The sequence below is a fragment of the Manis javanica genome, chromosome 10 (genome assembly GCF_040802235.1).
Source record: "Manis javanica isolate MJ-LG chromosome 10, MJ_LKY, whole genome shotgun sequence".
Classification (NCBI taxonomy): domain Eukaryota; kingdom Metazoa; phylum Chordata; class Mammalia; order Pholidota; family Manidae; genus Manis; species Manis javanica.
In genome coordinates this window covers 36,618,474-36,635,437 of record NC_133165.1, presented here as the reverse complement: position 1 = coordinate 36,635,437, position 16,964 = coordinate 36,618,474, and the positions used below count along the sequence as shown (strand labels likewise).

At 54.6% G+C, this 16,964-nt stretch overlaps 1 protein-coding gene across 7 annotated transcripts in view; it reads right to left on the bottom strand.

Annotated features, from left to right (window-relative positions):
- The window catches only part of GTF2IRD1 (GTF2I repeat domain containing 1), a 109,958-nt gene that overhangs the window by 12,791 nt on the left and 80,203 nt on the right, over window positions 1-16,964 (bottom strand). For 5 of the 7 annotated variants that reach the window (XR_012122207.1, XM_073215204.1, XM_037002799.2 and 2 more), the window contains 2 exons: window positions 14,546-14,729; window positions 14,018-14,046 (listed from right to left, as the gene is read on the bottom strand). Coding sequence is in view for 5 of the 7 variants with exons in the window: in XM_073215204.1 (XP_073071305.1) it covers window positions 14,018-14,046; window positions 14,546-14,729 (213 nt within the window). In the remaining 2 variants the exon portion in view is untranslated. Of the gene's footprint in view, window positions 1-9,609; window positions 10,161-11,971; window positions 12,279-14,017; window positions 14,047-14,545; window positions 14,730-16,964 lie in introns of those variants that run through there. The other 2 variants (XR_012122206.1, XM_073215205.1) reach the window with 2 other exon arrangements.

Here is a 16,964-nt window from a genome sequence, read left to right as displayed (position 1 = left end):
GGAAAAATGGTGTTGACAGACTTGACCGATGTGGCGTTGCCACAAACTTTCAATTTGTTAAAAAAAAAAAGCAATAAACACAAAGCACGATAAAATGAGGTATGCTTGTATAAAATTCAGGACAGGCAGTCCCCCTTTATCTGCAGGGGATACATTCCAGGACCCCCAGTGGTTTCTTGATACCGCGGATGGTACCAAACCCTATATACACTATGTTTTTTCCTATACACATGTACCTAAGATAAAGTTTATTTTACAAATTAGGCGCAGTGTGAGGTTAACAGCAACTAATAATAAAAAAACCCAATTATAACAATATACTGAATCATCAGGAGGATCATCTTCTGGACCACGGTGGAAACTGTGGGTAATTAAACCTGCGGAAAGCAAAACCTCGGATAAAGTGGGACCACTGTACTTATTCTGGGTGGAGGATAGGATGAGGTTGAGCACACAAGTACGTGTATGTTGCTGTTCTAATTCTTAGATGGGTGGTGCATTCAATGTAGTACTTATTAACAAGTAAACAAATAAGAGGGCATACAAATGGAAGAATAAAAATTTAATGCTAAATGCAATGTGGTATCTGGATTCTGGAACACAAAAAGGACATTACTGGAAAACTGATTAAGTATAGTTTTAGCTAATTGTATTGCACCAATGGTAATTTCTTAGTTTTGACAAATGTACCATGGTTATGTGGTCCCTATGTGGGTCAAAGGGTATATTTGGGAGTTCTATACTATCTTTGCAATTCTTTGTAAATTAAAAATTATTTCAAAATAAAAGTTAACATCAATCAATCAACCAATGGATTGTTACATGCAGGGATAGATGGCAGAGTGAGTCATGGACCAGGGACTATGACTGATATGATGAGTGCATGAGGTCCACAGAGGAGGAGAGGGGAGGGAAGGAAGCAAGCCTTGTCCATCAATCCGTCTCCGTTCCCTGGGGTGGGGGTGGGGAGTCACAACCTGCCGGACAGGTGCTCCATGCTGCTCCCTGGAACCCAGCTGTCTGACCTCCAGCTGACCCACTGCATGCCAGGGGCTGAAACGGGCTGGCAGAGGGCTCCCTGTCTGGGGCTTCCCCAGTTCAAGGGCTACCAAACCCTTTCACTGGCCTCTTGGCAGCCAGATACTAGGATGCAAATCCTGCATTTGTTGATTACATGCCCATAGGAGACTGCGCCTGGCAGTTTACACAGAGGTACCCATTATTTTTCACAACAAGCCTGACTTCCAGGTGTTATGATCCCCATTTTATAGATCTGGAAACTGAGGCTCAGAGGAGTCAAAGTGCCTGTCCAAAGCCACCAAGGCCATATGGTCTGCAATCAGCAGTGCGAAGACTGGGCTCTGGGTCTCTCTGACCCCGGGGTACTGCTTTCCTATCTGAGAACAGCCCAGCACCTTCTTGATGGCTTTCTCACAAACTCTCCTGCAGCCTTATGGCTCGAACCTGAGAGCCAGCCTGGGGAGAGCAAGTGCCGTATTTTCTCTCTTGGGGGCCTGTTCTGGACAGACAATCCTGGGGCCAGCCACATTTATGGCCCTTCCCAAGGGAAGATTTTCCTTCCCACTTCCCTTCCTTCCTCCGAGGACCCGGCTACACAGCTGACTGGGCCAGGGATGGCACTGTCCCAAGGCCAGTGGCCGTAACTGGCCAGGCTCTAAATATGGTGAGCTGAGCATCAATGTGGACAGATTAAGAAGGGTGGACAGACTTGGGTAGCTAACTGCATAGGCTACGGCAGGCACGATGCACACGCTCTGCTCTGCCTCCCTGGGTATGGGGGCTGATTTCAAGGACATGATTCACGGGCTGAATAGGTCTCCCTTCTCCCTCTCTCTGCCTGCAACCTTCAAACTCACGTTTCCAACTGCCTCCTCAAGCACTTTTGATTCTGCACATCCCCCAATGGCCTCTCTCTGTCTCATTCAAACCTGTCCCTCCTCCCTGGACTTGTGGTGGCTCCCCCATGGTGGGTCAGGAGGGAAACCTCAGCTGCCTCCAACCCTATAGCTAGTGGCTCTCCAAGCTGCCCACGTCCTAACCCCCAGAGCCTGTGACTGTGTTTATTTACATGGCAAAAGGGACTTGGCTGGTGGGACTAAGTTCAGGATCTTGAGATGGGGAGACTTCCTGGGATTATTCAAACGGGCCTGAAATACAGTCACTATATTTCAGAGTCTTCATAAGAAGGGGGCAAGAAGGTCAAAGGCAGAAGGAGACGGGACAAGGGAGGCAGGGGTTGGAGCACTGGCCTTGGAAGATGGAGGTGGGGCCAGGAGAGCTGGAGAATGCAGGGTGGGTGGGGTGCGCACCAGAAGCTGGAAAAGAAAAGGAAAGGAACTCACCATGCTAACACCCTGACTTTAGCCCTGTAAACTAATATGTTTGGGTAATGCATTACAGCAGCCACAGGAAACCTAAAAAAATTCCTTTTATCCACACTCCAGGTGGTTGCCATGAGGTGCCACTTGCCCAGAGAAACTTCTTGTAGCTCACCCATGGTAACGGCCTTGTCCTCTCCTCTCACTGCAACAAGAACTTCTCACCTGGCCTCTGGGAATCCATTCGCTGTTCTGCAAGCCACGCTGCTTTTTTCTAAACAGTCTATGTCCTTCTGTTACTTAAACCCTGCTGAGGGCTCTCTTGCCCACGTAACAAATCCATCCTTCCCCCCTGCCAAACAAGACCCTCTGCTGGTACTATTCTTCCTGTTTTTTAACCAGCAAATGTGTCTTGCCCTGCCTGGCCACTCCCCAGGTCCATACCCAAGAGGTCATGGGGAACCTGCTTGGTTGCATGGAACAGATAATGGAAACTCAGGGCTCCCCTACTTCATCCAGTGCCAAGAGGGAACCCTCTTTTCCTGCCCTGCCTTGTGTGGTGTCTATGATACTGCATAGGAGCCCTGGGTCCTGCAAAAGCCATACCTGTCAGAGATTGACCCCAATGTCTCTGCAAGGTGTTCAGCCAAGTCTCTGGGCAGAGGGATTTTCTTGGCCACAAGGCGAGAAGGCTCTCCCCCAGGAAGAAATGGGGTTTTAAACTCAGCACCAGGACAGCACCCACTCCTGGTTCCCTTCTGACTCACCAGCTCCTCATTTTCCTGGCCCAGGAATTGTGACCGGCTCCTGAAGTCTTGATTAGACTCACTGCCAATGATCTCACTCTGTTTTAGGGCTTCAAATACCACCGATATGCTCGTGACTCCCAAAATTATACCTCAAGCCAGACTGCTCCCTGGACCCCACACTTGCACACCAAACTGGAGAGCACCCTAGGTTTAACATGCCATAAACTGAGCGCCTGCTGCTCCACCCCTCCCCAGCTGGCTCCTCCTGCATCTTCCCAGCTCAGCTCCTGGCACCTCCATCCTTCCAGAAGCTAAGCCAAAATCCCAGGGGTCAAGGTTGATCCCCCTCTCTCACCACTTCCCCCACCTTCTTCTGACAGGCTGGCAGATGACCCCAGGGCCTCTGCAGCAGCTGTTCTCTCTGCCTGCAATGCTCTTCCCTATCCCCCTGACCAGGCTCTATCTAATGTTGCAACCTCCTAAAAATAAACACAACCTCTCCCATCTGCTCCCCTGCTTCTGCTTTTAACATCTAAAACACTTTACTCGGCATTGTTTATTCTCTGCATCCACACCAGAATGAGGCAGGGCTTTTTTTAATCAATGTTAATCCAACGCCCCCCAGACACCATGAGCTGTTCACAGACCAGGTCACTCTACCTGACCTCCCAAAGCCCTGCATGGGCCTCTCTGGTGGGGCATGGGGAGTGCCGGGGGCTGCTGTCCCAGGCCCCATGCCTGGGGCTCCAGAGGGCTAGGGCTGGTGTTTCCCATCCCCAACTCCCACTTGAAGGTCTCTTTTGTCACCAGACCCTTCCCCAGGAGGCTGGAAAGATGGATTTCACCCAGGAAAGCATGTGTGCTGAGCCATACTTAATGCCCCGCCCCCACAACCCCACTTCTGTGGCTCAAAGATGCGCTTATCAGCCAGCGAGAGCTTCTGTTCAGTGCGTGGTGCCTGGTGACCCCTCAAGCTGATCTCATTCCAGCCTAAATAAAGGCGTTGGTTGTTCCTGTCAGCTTGGGTGGTCCCAGCTGGTGCACTAGTTTGAGGTTTTCTGGAATGCTGCAGAAGAGGCTGAAGCTCCCCCCACCCCTGCTCACTTCTGGGGCCTGCAGACCCCCTAAAAACTGCTGGGAACCTGGCAGGGCTGGGGGAGGACAGGGCTTGGGACCACTGACCCCCCCAGGGGCAGGATGGGGCTCCAATGACCCAGGGGAGCCCCTGCAGGCCAGGAAAAGGGTGGTCTCCCCTCCCCAACATCACATCCTGCCTTCGCCCACTGTGTGCCTCGCCTGGAAGAAAGGAGGCAGCGGGCCAATTCTGGGCCTGGCAGCCAGGCGTCTGCCCACAACAGCCTCCAAGCCCCACCCAGCAGATGCCAGCTCTTCCTGGGAAGGCAGAAGGGAGATCATTACTGGAGCCTAATTAACAAAGAAAAGCAGAGATAATTAAGTGGAGAAACATGTGGCTGATGCTGGAATTGTGATATCTTTAGAAACTTGATTAAGGACGGTTTTATTTTGAGCTCTCAAGAGCCTGACAGAGTTGGAAGGGTGGAGAGGGGGTGGGGAAGGTGCAAGAGAGGGAGGCAGGGGCCAGAGGGGCCCGTGGGTGACTGGAGGAGGGCAGGGCGACCGTGGAGGTGTCCCTGCTCCATGTGGCCTCAAGGCCCAGACATTAGTTACCTAAGATCACACAGCTCAAGAACGGTTATACGGGAGTATGGGAGGACTTGCTACTGCCCCCTCCCAGCACCTTCTGCTGAGGTCAGCCCCTTCTGAGGAAGCCCATTCCCCACAGTACCTGCAGAGTGACGGGAGAGCTGGCAGAGGAGACCTATCTGGGGCCCTAATGGGGACAATGACAAGTGGTGCCATCCCCTTAGGGGCTAGGGTTTTCCCTACTTGCACCCTGCTGCAAACGGATCATAGCTCTCTGCCTGGCAGGTCCCCACCCACAGCTGAGCTTCTCAAACTGGGCCTCAGACAGCACTGGGGTGTGTGATGCAGATGAAGAGGAAGTATTATTTTCCTCAGTGGCAGGTAATTTAACATAGTTCCTTAAATTAAGACTAAAGTGGAGAGCTCAGGAGTAGACTCTAGGGGCACTCCTCGATGAAGCAGGGTCCCCCACAACTTCGGTCTTGCCCTGCCAGGTGATCGGCTCTGGCCTCGCCTCGGGGACGTCAGCGGAAGAGCTTGCCAAGGCCGGGTCTGCAGGGTCTAGTCCACGCTGCAAAGCCAGGCCTTCCAGGCCCTCCACGCTCTGGCCTGGCTGGCCTCTTCACCTCGCCACCTGCTGTGCATGACAGGCTGTCCATTCCTCCCTCCCTGCCTTGACTTGGCCCCAGGGACAGCCCTGGGGTGGGCCTTTCCCACTTTACAGGTAGGGAAACCGAGGCCCAGGCAGGCAAACTGACTTGCTGGAGTCACACAGGAAGCCGGCAGCTCTGCTCTGTCTCTGAGGCCCGGAGCCCCTGCCCTGGGGTTGGGATGGGGTAGAGTGGGGCCTGCTTTGTGGCCTCTGGCTATGCCAGACAGCTCCCTCAGGTTGGCAAGGAGGGCTGCACTGCCAGGGTCCAGGCAGAGCCAAGGAGACAGCGCTGGCCGGGTACTGGAGAATCCCTGTCTGCTCAGACGGGAGCTGCGCCAGGGCAGCCGGGCCTGAACATCAGGGATCCTTGTTCCCAGACATGGGAAGGGCAGAGCAAGCAGAGGGACTCAATTAGGTGGGTGGGGAGGCCCCTTCTTTGGAGACTCTCTGGTCTAAGGGCGGGTATTTCCCTTCTCAAGCTGGGTAGGCAGGTGGTGCTCAGGCCAAAGGTGGCATCAGGTGGGAAAGCCCCTCCCACCTCTGCTGCAGCTTGCCTGTGGAAAGTGGCCCCTGTCGAGAGTGGCCATTCAACCTCTGCTCAAGTGCCTCCAGTTATGGGAATTCACTACACCTTACAAAGTTATTTTTTAACTAACACTATTTGAGAGCAATTCTAGAATGTTCATTTCCTTGATCCCTCTGATGTTGCCCAGGACTCTGCTCTCTCTTCTGAGATTTGCAAACAGCTGCCTGACCCAGCTTGTCTTGCCCACAAATTCCTCTGCCTCCTTTCCTCAGGCTCCACCTGTTCTGTTCTTTCACTGGCTGTTTTCCATCAAGGTCCCTTGGAGGTCAATGTGCCCCTGGGCTCTGTCCCGGGCCCTCTGTGCTCTGGCCACACTTGTCTGAGTATTGGCGGCAGCTGCCAGCCTCACACACACCGCACCCAGCTCCACTGCCACCCTGCCAGTTGTAAGTGCTGGTTGGGTTCTGCCAGCTGCACGCTTGCACCTGGATGTCTCACAGGCCTTGCATGGGTACCACCCTCACCCTTCAAGAACTTTCTGCCCTCCCTCTATGCTCCACCTCTAGCTCCTACCACCACCCATCTCTGTGTCCTGCTGCCTGCCCCCTGAGTTCAGCATCCTCACCTCTCCCTTGGCTTTGCTGCCCCAGTTTTGGTTTCTCCAATCCACTCATGGTGGGTGGAAGTGTAGTTACCATGGTAATAAGACAATGCACATCTGATCCTATCATTTCATTGACTGAAAAAATCTCCAATGCTATACGAGATAAAGCTTGAGTCACCAGCAAAGTATAGGTCAAGGCCTTTTATGATTCCAGCCTCATTCCTTCCTTGCCCACTGGCCCCCACCTCCTGATCAGGTTAAAAGCACAGCCTTGGGTATGATTTCGGCCCTGCGCCATGTGACTTTGACTTTCAGCCTCAGTGTGCTCAGCTGCAAAATGGGAATGACAATGGCACTGACCCGCTGGGCCTGTCATGAGGACTTCACAACACTGTGAACAGGGCCTGGCAGGCGAGGGCACGCAGTGAAGGGCAGGCATGGGGCTCCACAGCTCCCTTCCCAGGCCAGTGCTGCCCCTCAGTCTGGAATTCCCCACTCCCTTCTCCGCCTGGGGAATGTCAGATCTTGGGGAGCTTTCCCTGGCTCCCAGATGTGGGTGACCTGCCCGCAGAGAGCTAGTTCTCCCAGGTCTTTGCCTGCATGTGGCACTGGACCTGCCCAGTGGCTGGGGCTCAGGAAGCCAACACTGCTCCCATATTTCCTGGGGTCAACCTGTGTGCAAATATGCCTTCCAAGCCCCTGGCCCCTCATGCCTGGCCCCCCCTCCCCTCTCTCCAGCCATGTCTGAGCCTCCTGGTCATCAACGGCCCCTCCATGGTGACTACATCGTGCACCCTTCTCTGGCCTTCCCATCTTTCCAGCCCTCACGTATAGGACCCTGACTCCAGCAGTCTTTCATTCCACTGGGTCCTATAGCCGCCAGGCCCATCACCCCTCTGAGGAGCTGGCAGGGGAGCTCTTGCACAAACTCAGCACCCCACTTCCACTCATCCTGTTTCTGACGGGATATCCCTCCCCTCACCCTTCTCCACCATTCACTCGTTTCTCTAAAATTACAGTCACTATTCTTACCTTTAAAACCCTCTCCTGCCCCTAAAGGGTCACCTGTCCCTGGTGAGTTCCATCTCTCTACTCTCATTTTTTCCTGAGCCTGCTCAGGTCCCACCCCTCCCCCAAACTGCCCTCAATCATGCTGCCGTGCCCTCTGGGTTGCACAGTCCCACGGTCCTGGCTCAGGTCTCCTGTACTTGATCTTGCAGGCAGCACCCGGCCCAGGTGATTGCTCTCCTCCAACAGCTTCTCACTTGGCTTCTGGCCACTTCTCTGTCCAACAGTTAAATGCTGACAGGCCCCAGGGCTCATCCCTGGACCCCTTCCAATGTCCACACTCATCCCCACACCACTGTGACCCAGTTTCATGACTAAAATACGTTACACACAGAATGGCTTTCGATTGCAGGGTTCTCTGATTTGCAGGTCTGGCTGCCTATCCACTTGGGTGTCAAACCTGCCCTCCACTCAGATACTGACCCTCTCCACCTCCAGCTACTTGCAACATCTTGTTATCACACCCCACATCCACCATATCAGCAAACCTGTTGACCCTACTTTTAAAATATTCCACACCCTCAGGGCCTTTGCATGGACTGACTCCTCCCTCCGGATGCTTCTCCTGGGATTTCTACATGGCTCATACCCTCACTTTTTTCAGGCCTTAACTCCTGCTGGTCTATCTAGAGTTGCCTTCTTGACAGTCCTATCTCTGTGCATTTATCTCCGTGGCACTCGTCACTATCTAATATGATAGTTTGTCCTTCCTATATATCTGTCTACCCCACTAGAATATAAACACCATGAGGGTAGAGATTTCTGTCTGTTTTGTATTCTCAGATCTTGCTTGGCATAGAGCAGTAAGTTTTGGTTGTACTAATAAATGAACCCAAAGGATTAACTGTGAGCCTAAAGGGTTGGAGACTGGATCAATGTAATAGAGAATGGTAGCCAGAGGGGGGCAGCAAAGAGCCACCCAGTGTGAATGAAAGACGGGGGTGGGGTGTGTGTGTGTGGGGGGGGTGTGGGCACATGCTGTGTGACCTCAAGCATGTTCCTTAATCTCTCTGAGCCTCAGTTTCCTTGGGTTAGACTGATTATTGTGAGACATCACATGTGCTGGTATGGGAAGGCTTTGCCCAATTGTCTACAGTTGGGGGACAGGGCAATTACACAATTATGATGCAGCCTGACAAGGGGATATTATGAAGTGTTTTACAAACATAGGAAAATGCTTGTTGTAACTGTGTGTGTGTAAATTTACAGAAAGAAACAGTGAGATGTAAAATTAATAAGCTTTGGGTTAAATCTGGAAGAAATGTTATCAAAAAGATGAATAGCCATCTGGGCAGTAAGACTTCTGTACTTTCCAAATTTCCACCATGGCATGTATTTGGGTTTCCTGTCAGGTTTTTATGGTCCATTAGAAGGTTCTGTAGCTGTTTCTGCACCAGCTACCCGGGCAGGGGGCCTCTCCTTCCTCAGTCACCAGTGCTTCTTCCCAACACCCAGTCCCCTTTGCTGTCCCGGGTTTTCCCGGTCTTGGGCTCCCCTGGGTTTGGGAGAGATGCCATGCCGTGGTGCTGCTGAGCACGCAGAGGGTGATGCCAGGCCCTCCCAGAGCCCCACCCACAGCAAACATCATTGTAGGGCTGTGACTTGCCTGTTGGGTGCCCCCAGACCCGTGGCTCCTGGTGCATATTTTCTGAGAGTGGGATGCCTGGGGCTTTGAGGGCAGACTCCCTGGCACTGTCCCCAGGCACCCGCCTCCTGGCCCCCTGCCCGTCTCCCTAACTCAGTGTTGCTGCCAGCAGGTGGGAGCAGCCTGGCTGGGTGGCAAGGAGTGTGGGTACCAAGGATGTGCACCCCTTGTAGGCCTCTCTCAGTGCAGAGTCAGGCCTGGGCTACCTTGGCCCATTGACGGCAACGCTGCAACTCACTCTTGTACCAGTGGAGGGCCTGCCTCCACCATCTCTCCATAGCCCCAGGCTCCCTACTAGGCCCCCTCCAGCCAGCATCCCCACCCCCTAGGTTCCTAGGATGCCCCTGGCTCACAGTTCCCCTGACCAGAGGCCTGAACTCCACCTATTGTCCTCTGACACCTGGTCCAAGTACCTATTCCTCTCTACCCAGGCACCTGGTTGCTGCTGAGCAGGAGCAGGAAGAGCTACTAGGCACCACTGGGGAAACCGAGGTGTCCTGTGTGACAATACTAAAGGCCTGCTGGGGTCATCTCTTTTGGCCCAGGAATGGCCATACCTGGGCCCCAGAGCTCCAGGAAGCACTGTGAAAGCCCCAGGTTGAAGGACCAATTTACCTTCAGAACATACTTCCCTTCTTCAAAATTCACCTGGGGATGGTTTTGTCAGGAAAGGCTTCTATGGGAGCCTCCAATAAATGACCTAGGAAGTCTCAGCCATCCTTAACACGGTCCCCTCAACACCTTATTTCTGCCCTCCCATCCTTGCACCAAGATCCCACTGACCTGCGCTTTCCCTGGACACGGGTCAAACCCTCTGCAGTGCGGAAGTGGCTGTAGGGGTGGGCTTCATAGCAAGTTCTAGGCCCTGGGGAGGCCTCGGCAGGTAAGAACAAAGGGCATCTCTCCAACTACCTGTGTGGATGGATACCCATGGATGTTTTGTGGATACCAATGTGGACACATGACTTTCGAGACTTGAAGGGTCCCCTTCCCCTAACTTCTTGGCCCTATGAATCCTTTTGGAACTTGGACACAAGCCCAGGGAAAAGGGGGATCCTAAATGGGCTGAGATTAAGTTTCTGTTACTATGTAATAGGGGCTTTTGGTAGGAACCTAGTTCAGTTTTAGAAGAATAAAAAACAAAGCTTACATGTCCAATACTTCACAGACTAAGGTATTTTTAGAGAAGACAAGAGAAAAAGGAAGAAGTCTCAGAGCTCCTCCTGTGCCCTGTCTCTTTGCCAGGACGTTTCACACCCTCCTGGCTGCTCAGCTCCTTCACCCTCCCGTTCCCCAGCCATGTCCCCAGACACCCACACTGTGCCTTCACCTAGGCTGTGCCCTGTGTCAGCACCACACACTGCTCTGCTCACCTCCAAGGCCCAGCTCAGTGTCACCTCCTCCAGGAAGCCTTTCAGAACTCCAGGAATACCAATAACCTCCACCCCACCTCCCAGTGGCTGAGCACTTCCCATCACAGCTGGTCCAGGTCTGAAGGCTTCTCAAAACATCACTCAACTGTCAGGATGAAGCCCCCCAGGCAACAGGAGGAAACCAGTCCTCATGACTCACCCACCCACCTCCAATGCCCAGCATTTACCGGCTTCAGATCACTTAGGTAGCAGGTATGCCTGGCTCCATCATACAGACGAGAAGTTGGGGGCTCAGAGATGTGAAATAAGGAGCCCAGAGTCCCAGGGCTTGTGCATGGAGTGCAGGGATTGGAACGGGGTCTGTCTGAGCACCAGCCTATCCTTTCCCACGGCTCATCCCTCCACCCGCACTGGGTATAGCCCCCCTTCCTCCAGACTCTGGCACCTGCTGAGGTTCTACCTTCCCCAGAGACCTGAGCCCCTGCTCCAATTCTCCTCAGGCCCCAAGAACTGGCCTGTGCCAGGCTTCAGGGATTGTCTCATGGAGGTTTTGGGAACAGCCTTCCCGGGGCAGGAACAGCTCTCAATGGCCTCTGGTGAACCATCGGAGGCCCCAGAGAGCCCAGACACCTTCCCAGCCCAGCATGACAGACAGCGGAGTATGTGTGGAGCTGCTCTGCCAGCACGTCTCTGCCCCAGGCCCTCCAGGCTGCCACCTGGCCCAGGGTGCCCATGCCTGGGATGGTGCTAGCAGGCCCCTCCTAAGGGCCGGGCTAAGGCTACTTTCCTATTCCCTCTTCCATACCACGTGGGCAGAGAAAGCATTTCCAAAGCCTGTCTCTGCAAACAGAGGAGCCAAAGGGGAGGCCGGTGGGTGGGCGGGCAGGCAGACAGGCACAGAGACTGGGGGCAGCTGGCCCTCACAGGCACGACTGCTAAGATTTGAGAAGCTTCTCAAACAGCAAGATGGGCCCCTAGCTGGAGAGGGAGGGTAGCCAGTGGAAGAAGTCACCCCCAGGAAGGGCCCAGGAGCATGAAGGTTGCTGGCTGACCCTCTGCAGCCCAGCGTTTCTCCCCAAAGCCTGACATTCCATTATTTGGTGGTTGCTCTGAATTACACACAGCCTGGAACCAACGGGCCTCCCTGACATGCAGGGAGCCAGCTCTCTGAGCCTTGGGTTCCTTACTACAGGTAATGCATCCCAGGCACGTCACTGCTGTTCCCTCAACCTCAGTTTCTTCATCCACAAAAAGGGGACAGAAACAGGTGACAGTCAAAGCTTTGTGCCGCATGTGCAGCTCGGCACATATTAGGTGTTATAAATGACGTTTCCTGCTTTCCAAACTCACTGAAATGGGTCTGCTCCTCGAGCAGCTGTATGTTCTTGAGCTGCGGGAACCCTTCCTTCTGGAAGGAGGGCCGGGGAATGCACGGGGATGTGGAGGGGAGGCCGATGGACTGCCTCGCTGGTTTCTACCCTCCATCAGCACAGGGCGACAGCCATCCTTCCTGTTGCTGCTCATGGGAAGGGTCATGGTTGCCCAGTGCTGACACCAACTCAGGTAGAAACCAAGTCGGGGCGGGCAGTGGCTGGAAGCTGACTCAGTGGCCCTCAGCGCTCATGTCTATCAGCCCTGGAGATGGAGCCGGGTGGACCTGAAATCACAGATGGGTCGAGGGACAGGTGAGCAGACCACAGGCTGCCCTCCCCAGTCGTGGAGCAAGGCAGGGCCACAGAGGGCCCAGCAGCCTGTCACTGACTGGGGATGGGCCAGGGGCCCCAGGTGGGAGCAGGAAAGGCGCATCCTGGCTCCCATGGCTGATGAGAAGGAAGCTGTGCAAGTCCACAGGCCTACGCTGTTCCCACGAGCATGTGGGGGTCACTTCCCTGCCTTGTCCCCACCGTCCCAGCCTGCCTCCTGCGGAAACACTCACTTCTGCTGTGGTCACCATGGGTGTAGGAGAGGGATCCCGGAGCTGCATGGGGAGTTGCTCTAGACCACGGGCCTTGAAGATGACCAGGCCACCTGCTAGCCTGCGATGCAGGCACATCATGGAAACTTCAAGCCCGTTTCCCCGTTAAGTTGGGCTCTCGCGCCTATCTCCCAGGTCTGAGGAGCAGTGAGATGCCTCCCATCTGTTCACTGCTGTAACCCTAGTGCCCAGAACTCAGCCTGGCCCTAGGAGGACCTCCGGAAATTTCTGTGAAATGCACCCACACTAAGTGGTCAGCTCAGGGCCTGATACCCACCGGGCCACTGTTGCATTCTGCTGTGGCCACTTCCACCCTCTCTACCTTACTAACACCTGACTGTTCTCACACCTCCGAGAGCTCTCGGCCACACCTTCGGGGTCGGCCTGGGACCCCTACTGCTCACTCATCGAGCACCTGCCCCCACCCCCCTCAGAGGCCCAACTGGCTCTGAGGCCCAACTGGAGCCTTCCTTACTCCAGGGAGCCCACTATCCCCCACCCTGGGGTCCCTACACCCCTCAGCGAGTCTTGCCCTCTCCGGTTGGATGGCCTCTTGCCACTTCCCCACCACATCAGTCCTGGGCACAGGGATGAACAGCTCCAGGAGCAGGGGTCAGTGTCCACGGAGGGGGGATGTCACCATGACTATGAGATCGGATTCCTCTACTGCAGGCTTCCTCTGTCCCAGGCATTACCCAGCCCCAGCACATTGGCACAGCCTTCCCAAGCGCACAGCAGCCTTCACAAGCCTTCATACCCCACTGTGTCTCCTGGGGTGGAGGTGGAGGTGTGGGGTTGGGGCGAGGTGGCAGGGCGCCTCCGTCTCTCCATATGCAGGCTCTGGGTTCAAGTTCAGCATATGCAGCCTCCTCCCAGGAGATCCCGGCTAGCCTGGACGGCCCACTAGGTGGTCGTGCCACAGGGCCAGTCTGCTCATTCAGGGCCAGGATGCAGCCCATGGAGGGGATGGATGCCTTGAAAGCAGAGGCATCAACTATCTGAGGCTGAGTAAGCATTCCCCTATCTTACCACCAAGCTTGCCGGTCCTCATGCAGACACTGCACCCTCTGCGGAACTACCTGCCACTCATTTCATCCACTCGCCAAGGTCAACAAGGCCAGTTATCAGAAGGAGTGCTGGTGCTGACCTGGCCCAGCCCCTCCCCCTGACCCATGGCTGGGGGGATCTTGAAAGTCACCAGTGTGGGGCCCCCACCCTCCACAAGGTTCCAGCTTGGCCATCCTCCTTCCAGCTGGAGCTGGTGCCCAGATGAGGTGGGAGAACAGAGGGGCAGGGGCTGGGATCCTGCTCCAGGGCCCCAGAAACTGGGTCCCACAGTAAGCTCAGCTCTAGCCTCTGGTCCCCAGCACTGTGGCTGGCTCCCCATGCCAAAAGGCCCCCCCACAGCCAGTGCCTCTTACCAGGCTTTGGGATGAGTCCTTGAAAAGGCCTGGAAGAGAAAGAGAGACGGGGGCATCAGGGGGAGGGCGTGGAGCATCCAAATCGGCATTTTAATAAGATGCTTGGTGAGTCGTGTACACAGGCAGGACGCTGTGACGCTGTGGCTGGGCTGCTGCGCAGGAAGGTGACCAGGGTGTCCTGCTAGCTCTGGCCTGGCTGGTCTGTGACCTCAGGCAAATCACCTGTCTGGGTTTCTTCCCCTCTGAAGTGGGCTGGATGCCTCTCCCAGGGGACTGGGAGCACAGTGAGTGGGTGCTGTGAGCAGGCAGGAGGTGCCCATGAAGGCTGCCCCATCAGGAGTTGAGGTGGGGCTCCTAATGCCCTGGCTGGTCTGCAGTCACTGCTCAGCGCCCCAAGACGGCACTGGGGGAGCCACCTTATCTAGCAGGGAGGTCAGAACCAAGCAGGACCAGACAGAAGGGAAGGCTGGGGGTCCCCTGGTGCAAGCCCCCACCCATGCTAGTCTTGCCTCCCCTTCTCCTGAGTACCTGGTGACTGTGAACTTGATCTTGTCAGCCACTGCAAGGATCCTTTCCAGGTTCTGGGAGCCAAAGGTGCAGGGCTTTCGGAATGGGATGCCTGGGGGCAGCCCCTCGATGATTACTGAGCCGGGGTTACTCTTGATCCGCTTGTAGGGGACCTGGACTGGGTACTTGATACCCAAGGCTTCCCCTGTGGACCACAGACAGAGGAGATGTCATCAGGAGCTGGGGAAGTCCTGGTGTGTGAACATGGGGGTACACGGGGGGCTCCATGTGCAGGTGTGATAGCAAGGTGTGCTTGTGGGGTGTGAGCGAGCTGCTGTGCAGCACCATGGAGAGGCACGAGCACCAAGAGACGGGGACTGGGAGTTAGGGGGTGTGTTGTGCAGGGGGCCAGGTGTGTCTGTCTGCCCGTGGTGGGCTGGGGATGGGCAGGGGCCATGTGGCTCTGGCTGCTGGGGGGAGGGCAGCGGCCCATTTTTCTCAGCCTCACAGTCTGAGCATCTGCAAGGCCATCTTGAGGATGGGACCCTGTGGGGGCAGCTGGCTCTTCCCTACAAGGCCTGACACTCCATCAGCCCCATGGGCTCTGCCTCCCTGGTTTGAGACTAGCAAGGTTTGAGGTGGCAGACAGCATTTGGGAGGAAGGAAGCTGATCCAAGGCCGGCCAGTCTGCAGGTCAGACCTCAGGGCTCTCTTTGTGCATCTGGCCTTGGCTAACCCTCTTTGGACCACCCCAGTGACTGTACTTGGTCTCACAGTGAGCCTGGGGACAGTCGCTGGGCAAGGCCTGCTGTCAGGGGCCACCCCTGAGGCACTGCTGGGCTGGCCCTCCTGTGGTTTCTGCCCCCAGGGGCAAGGACTCAGGGGCTAGCACTGTAGCCCTAGATGCCATGAGATAATTTTTATCTGAAGGACACCGGGAATTATGTAACTGACCTCATTTCCCTTTTTGCTTTCACTCCCAGGAAACTCAGAGCCTGATGTGTGCCCCACATCTAGCAAGCACAGTATTTCTGCCACTTCATGTTACCCCTGGCTTCATGCCATTGCTCCAGCCTATTTTTAAAAATTGATGTATAATTCACATACCATAAAATTGACCGTTTTAAAGTCTATAATCCAGAGGTTTTTCGTATATTCACGATATTGTGAAATTATCACCACTACCTAATTCCTGAGAATTTTTGTCACTCCAAAAAGAAGCCCTGTACCCAGTGGCAGTCTCGCCCCATTCCCCCTTCTCCCCATGCTCTGGCAATCACTACTCTCTGTCCCTATGGATTTGCAACCTGCTTTTAATTCTTTATCCTGTGTTAATATCCTTTATCCTAATTTAACCTTTATTTTTGTTGCTGAATTGTTTATGTGCTGTTGCAAAGAGAACTTTTGGAAAAAAAAACAGAAAAATTTACACCCATAATTCATAAGTGGGAACACTGCTGTCTCTCCTTTACTTCTCACCTCCAAATAATTCATACTACAATGACCGATGGCCTCCATGTTCCCAAGTCCAGTACATATATGTAGTTCTCATGGCAAAATGTGACACAGACAACCCACCCCCCTCCTTGGTGAGCATGGCCCTGTATTTTCCTGGTTTCCCCTCTTTCCCTCCACTCCTCTGCCTCCTGAGCCTGATCACTAAACACTGGGGCTCCGGCCTTTGGTCTGGGTCCTCTTTCCTGCCTCCTGTGTACCCCGAGGGGAGTCTCGTCTACTCCCACTGGCCTAATTTTTTCATCCAATCCAGACGCCTCTCCTGAACAGCAGTCCATTTCTCTGCTGCCTATGTGTCATCTCTACTCAGCCCTCAAATTCAACATGTCCAAGATGGAACCCATCACCTCCCCACTCAAGCACCCCCACCACGGGGAGGGTGCTGCCCCTTCTCCCTGGCTGATGGTAGGGGTGTCCACCTGTCCCCAGCGGCTGTGGGCTCCACACCACCACCCCACCTACATCACGGTGACAGGTCCAGGAAGCCCAGTGAGCACGTGGTGGCTCCCTGCCCCAGGGACTGGCTAAGGAGTGGACATGTGACTCAGTAGGGACAGATGAGAAATAAGGGGAGGGCTCAGGGAATTCTGGGACAGAAATGACCTGGCTCTCTTGAGAAAACCTATGGAAAAGCCAGCCCTCCCTTCTTCCGGAGGGTGCAGGTGGGATGTTTGGACCTGCTGTGGTCATTCTGCCAGAAAGTGGGAGGCCCTGAGGTCTCCCAGCCAGCTCCACAGGGCTCCTCCCTCCCCCACCCCCACACTTCAGCTTTCTGTCCTTTCTTAGGCAAGCCTCAAGGCCTTTGCACATGTAGAATCTCAGCCAGAATGCTCTTCCCTTACACTCTGCTTGGTTAACCTTACCATCCTTCAGTGGCCTTCCCTGGCCCCCAACCTAAGGTAAGTATCCCAGTTATTCTCTTAAG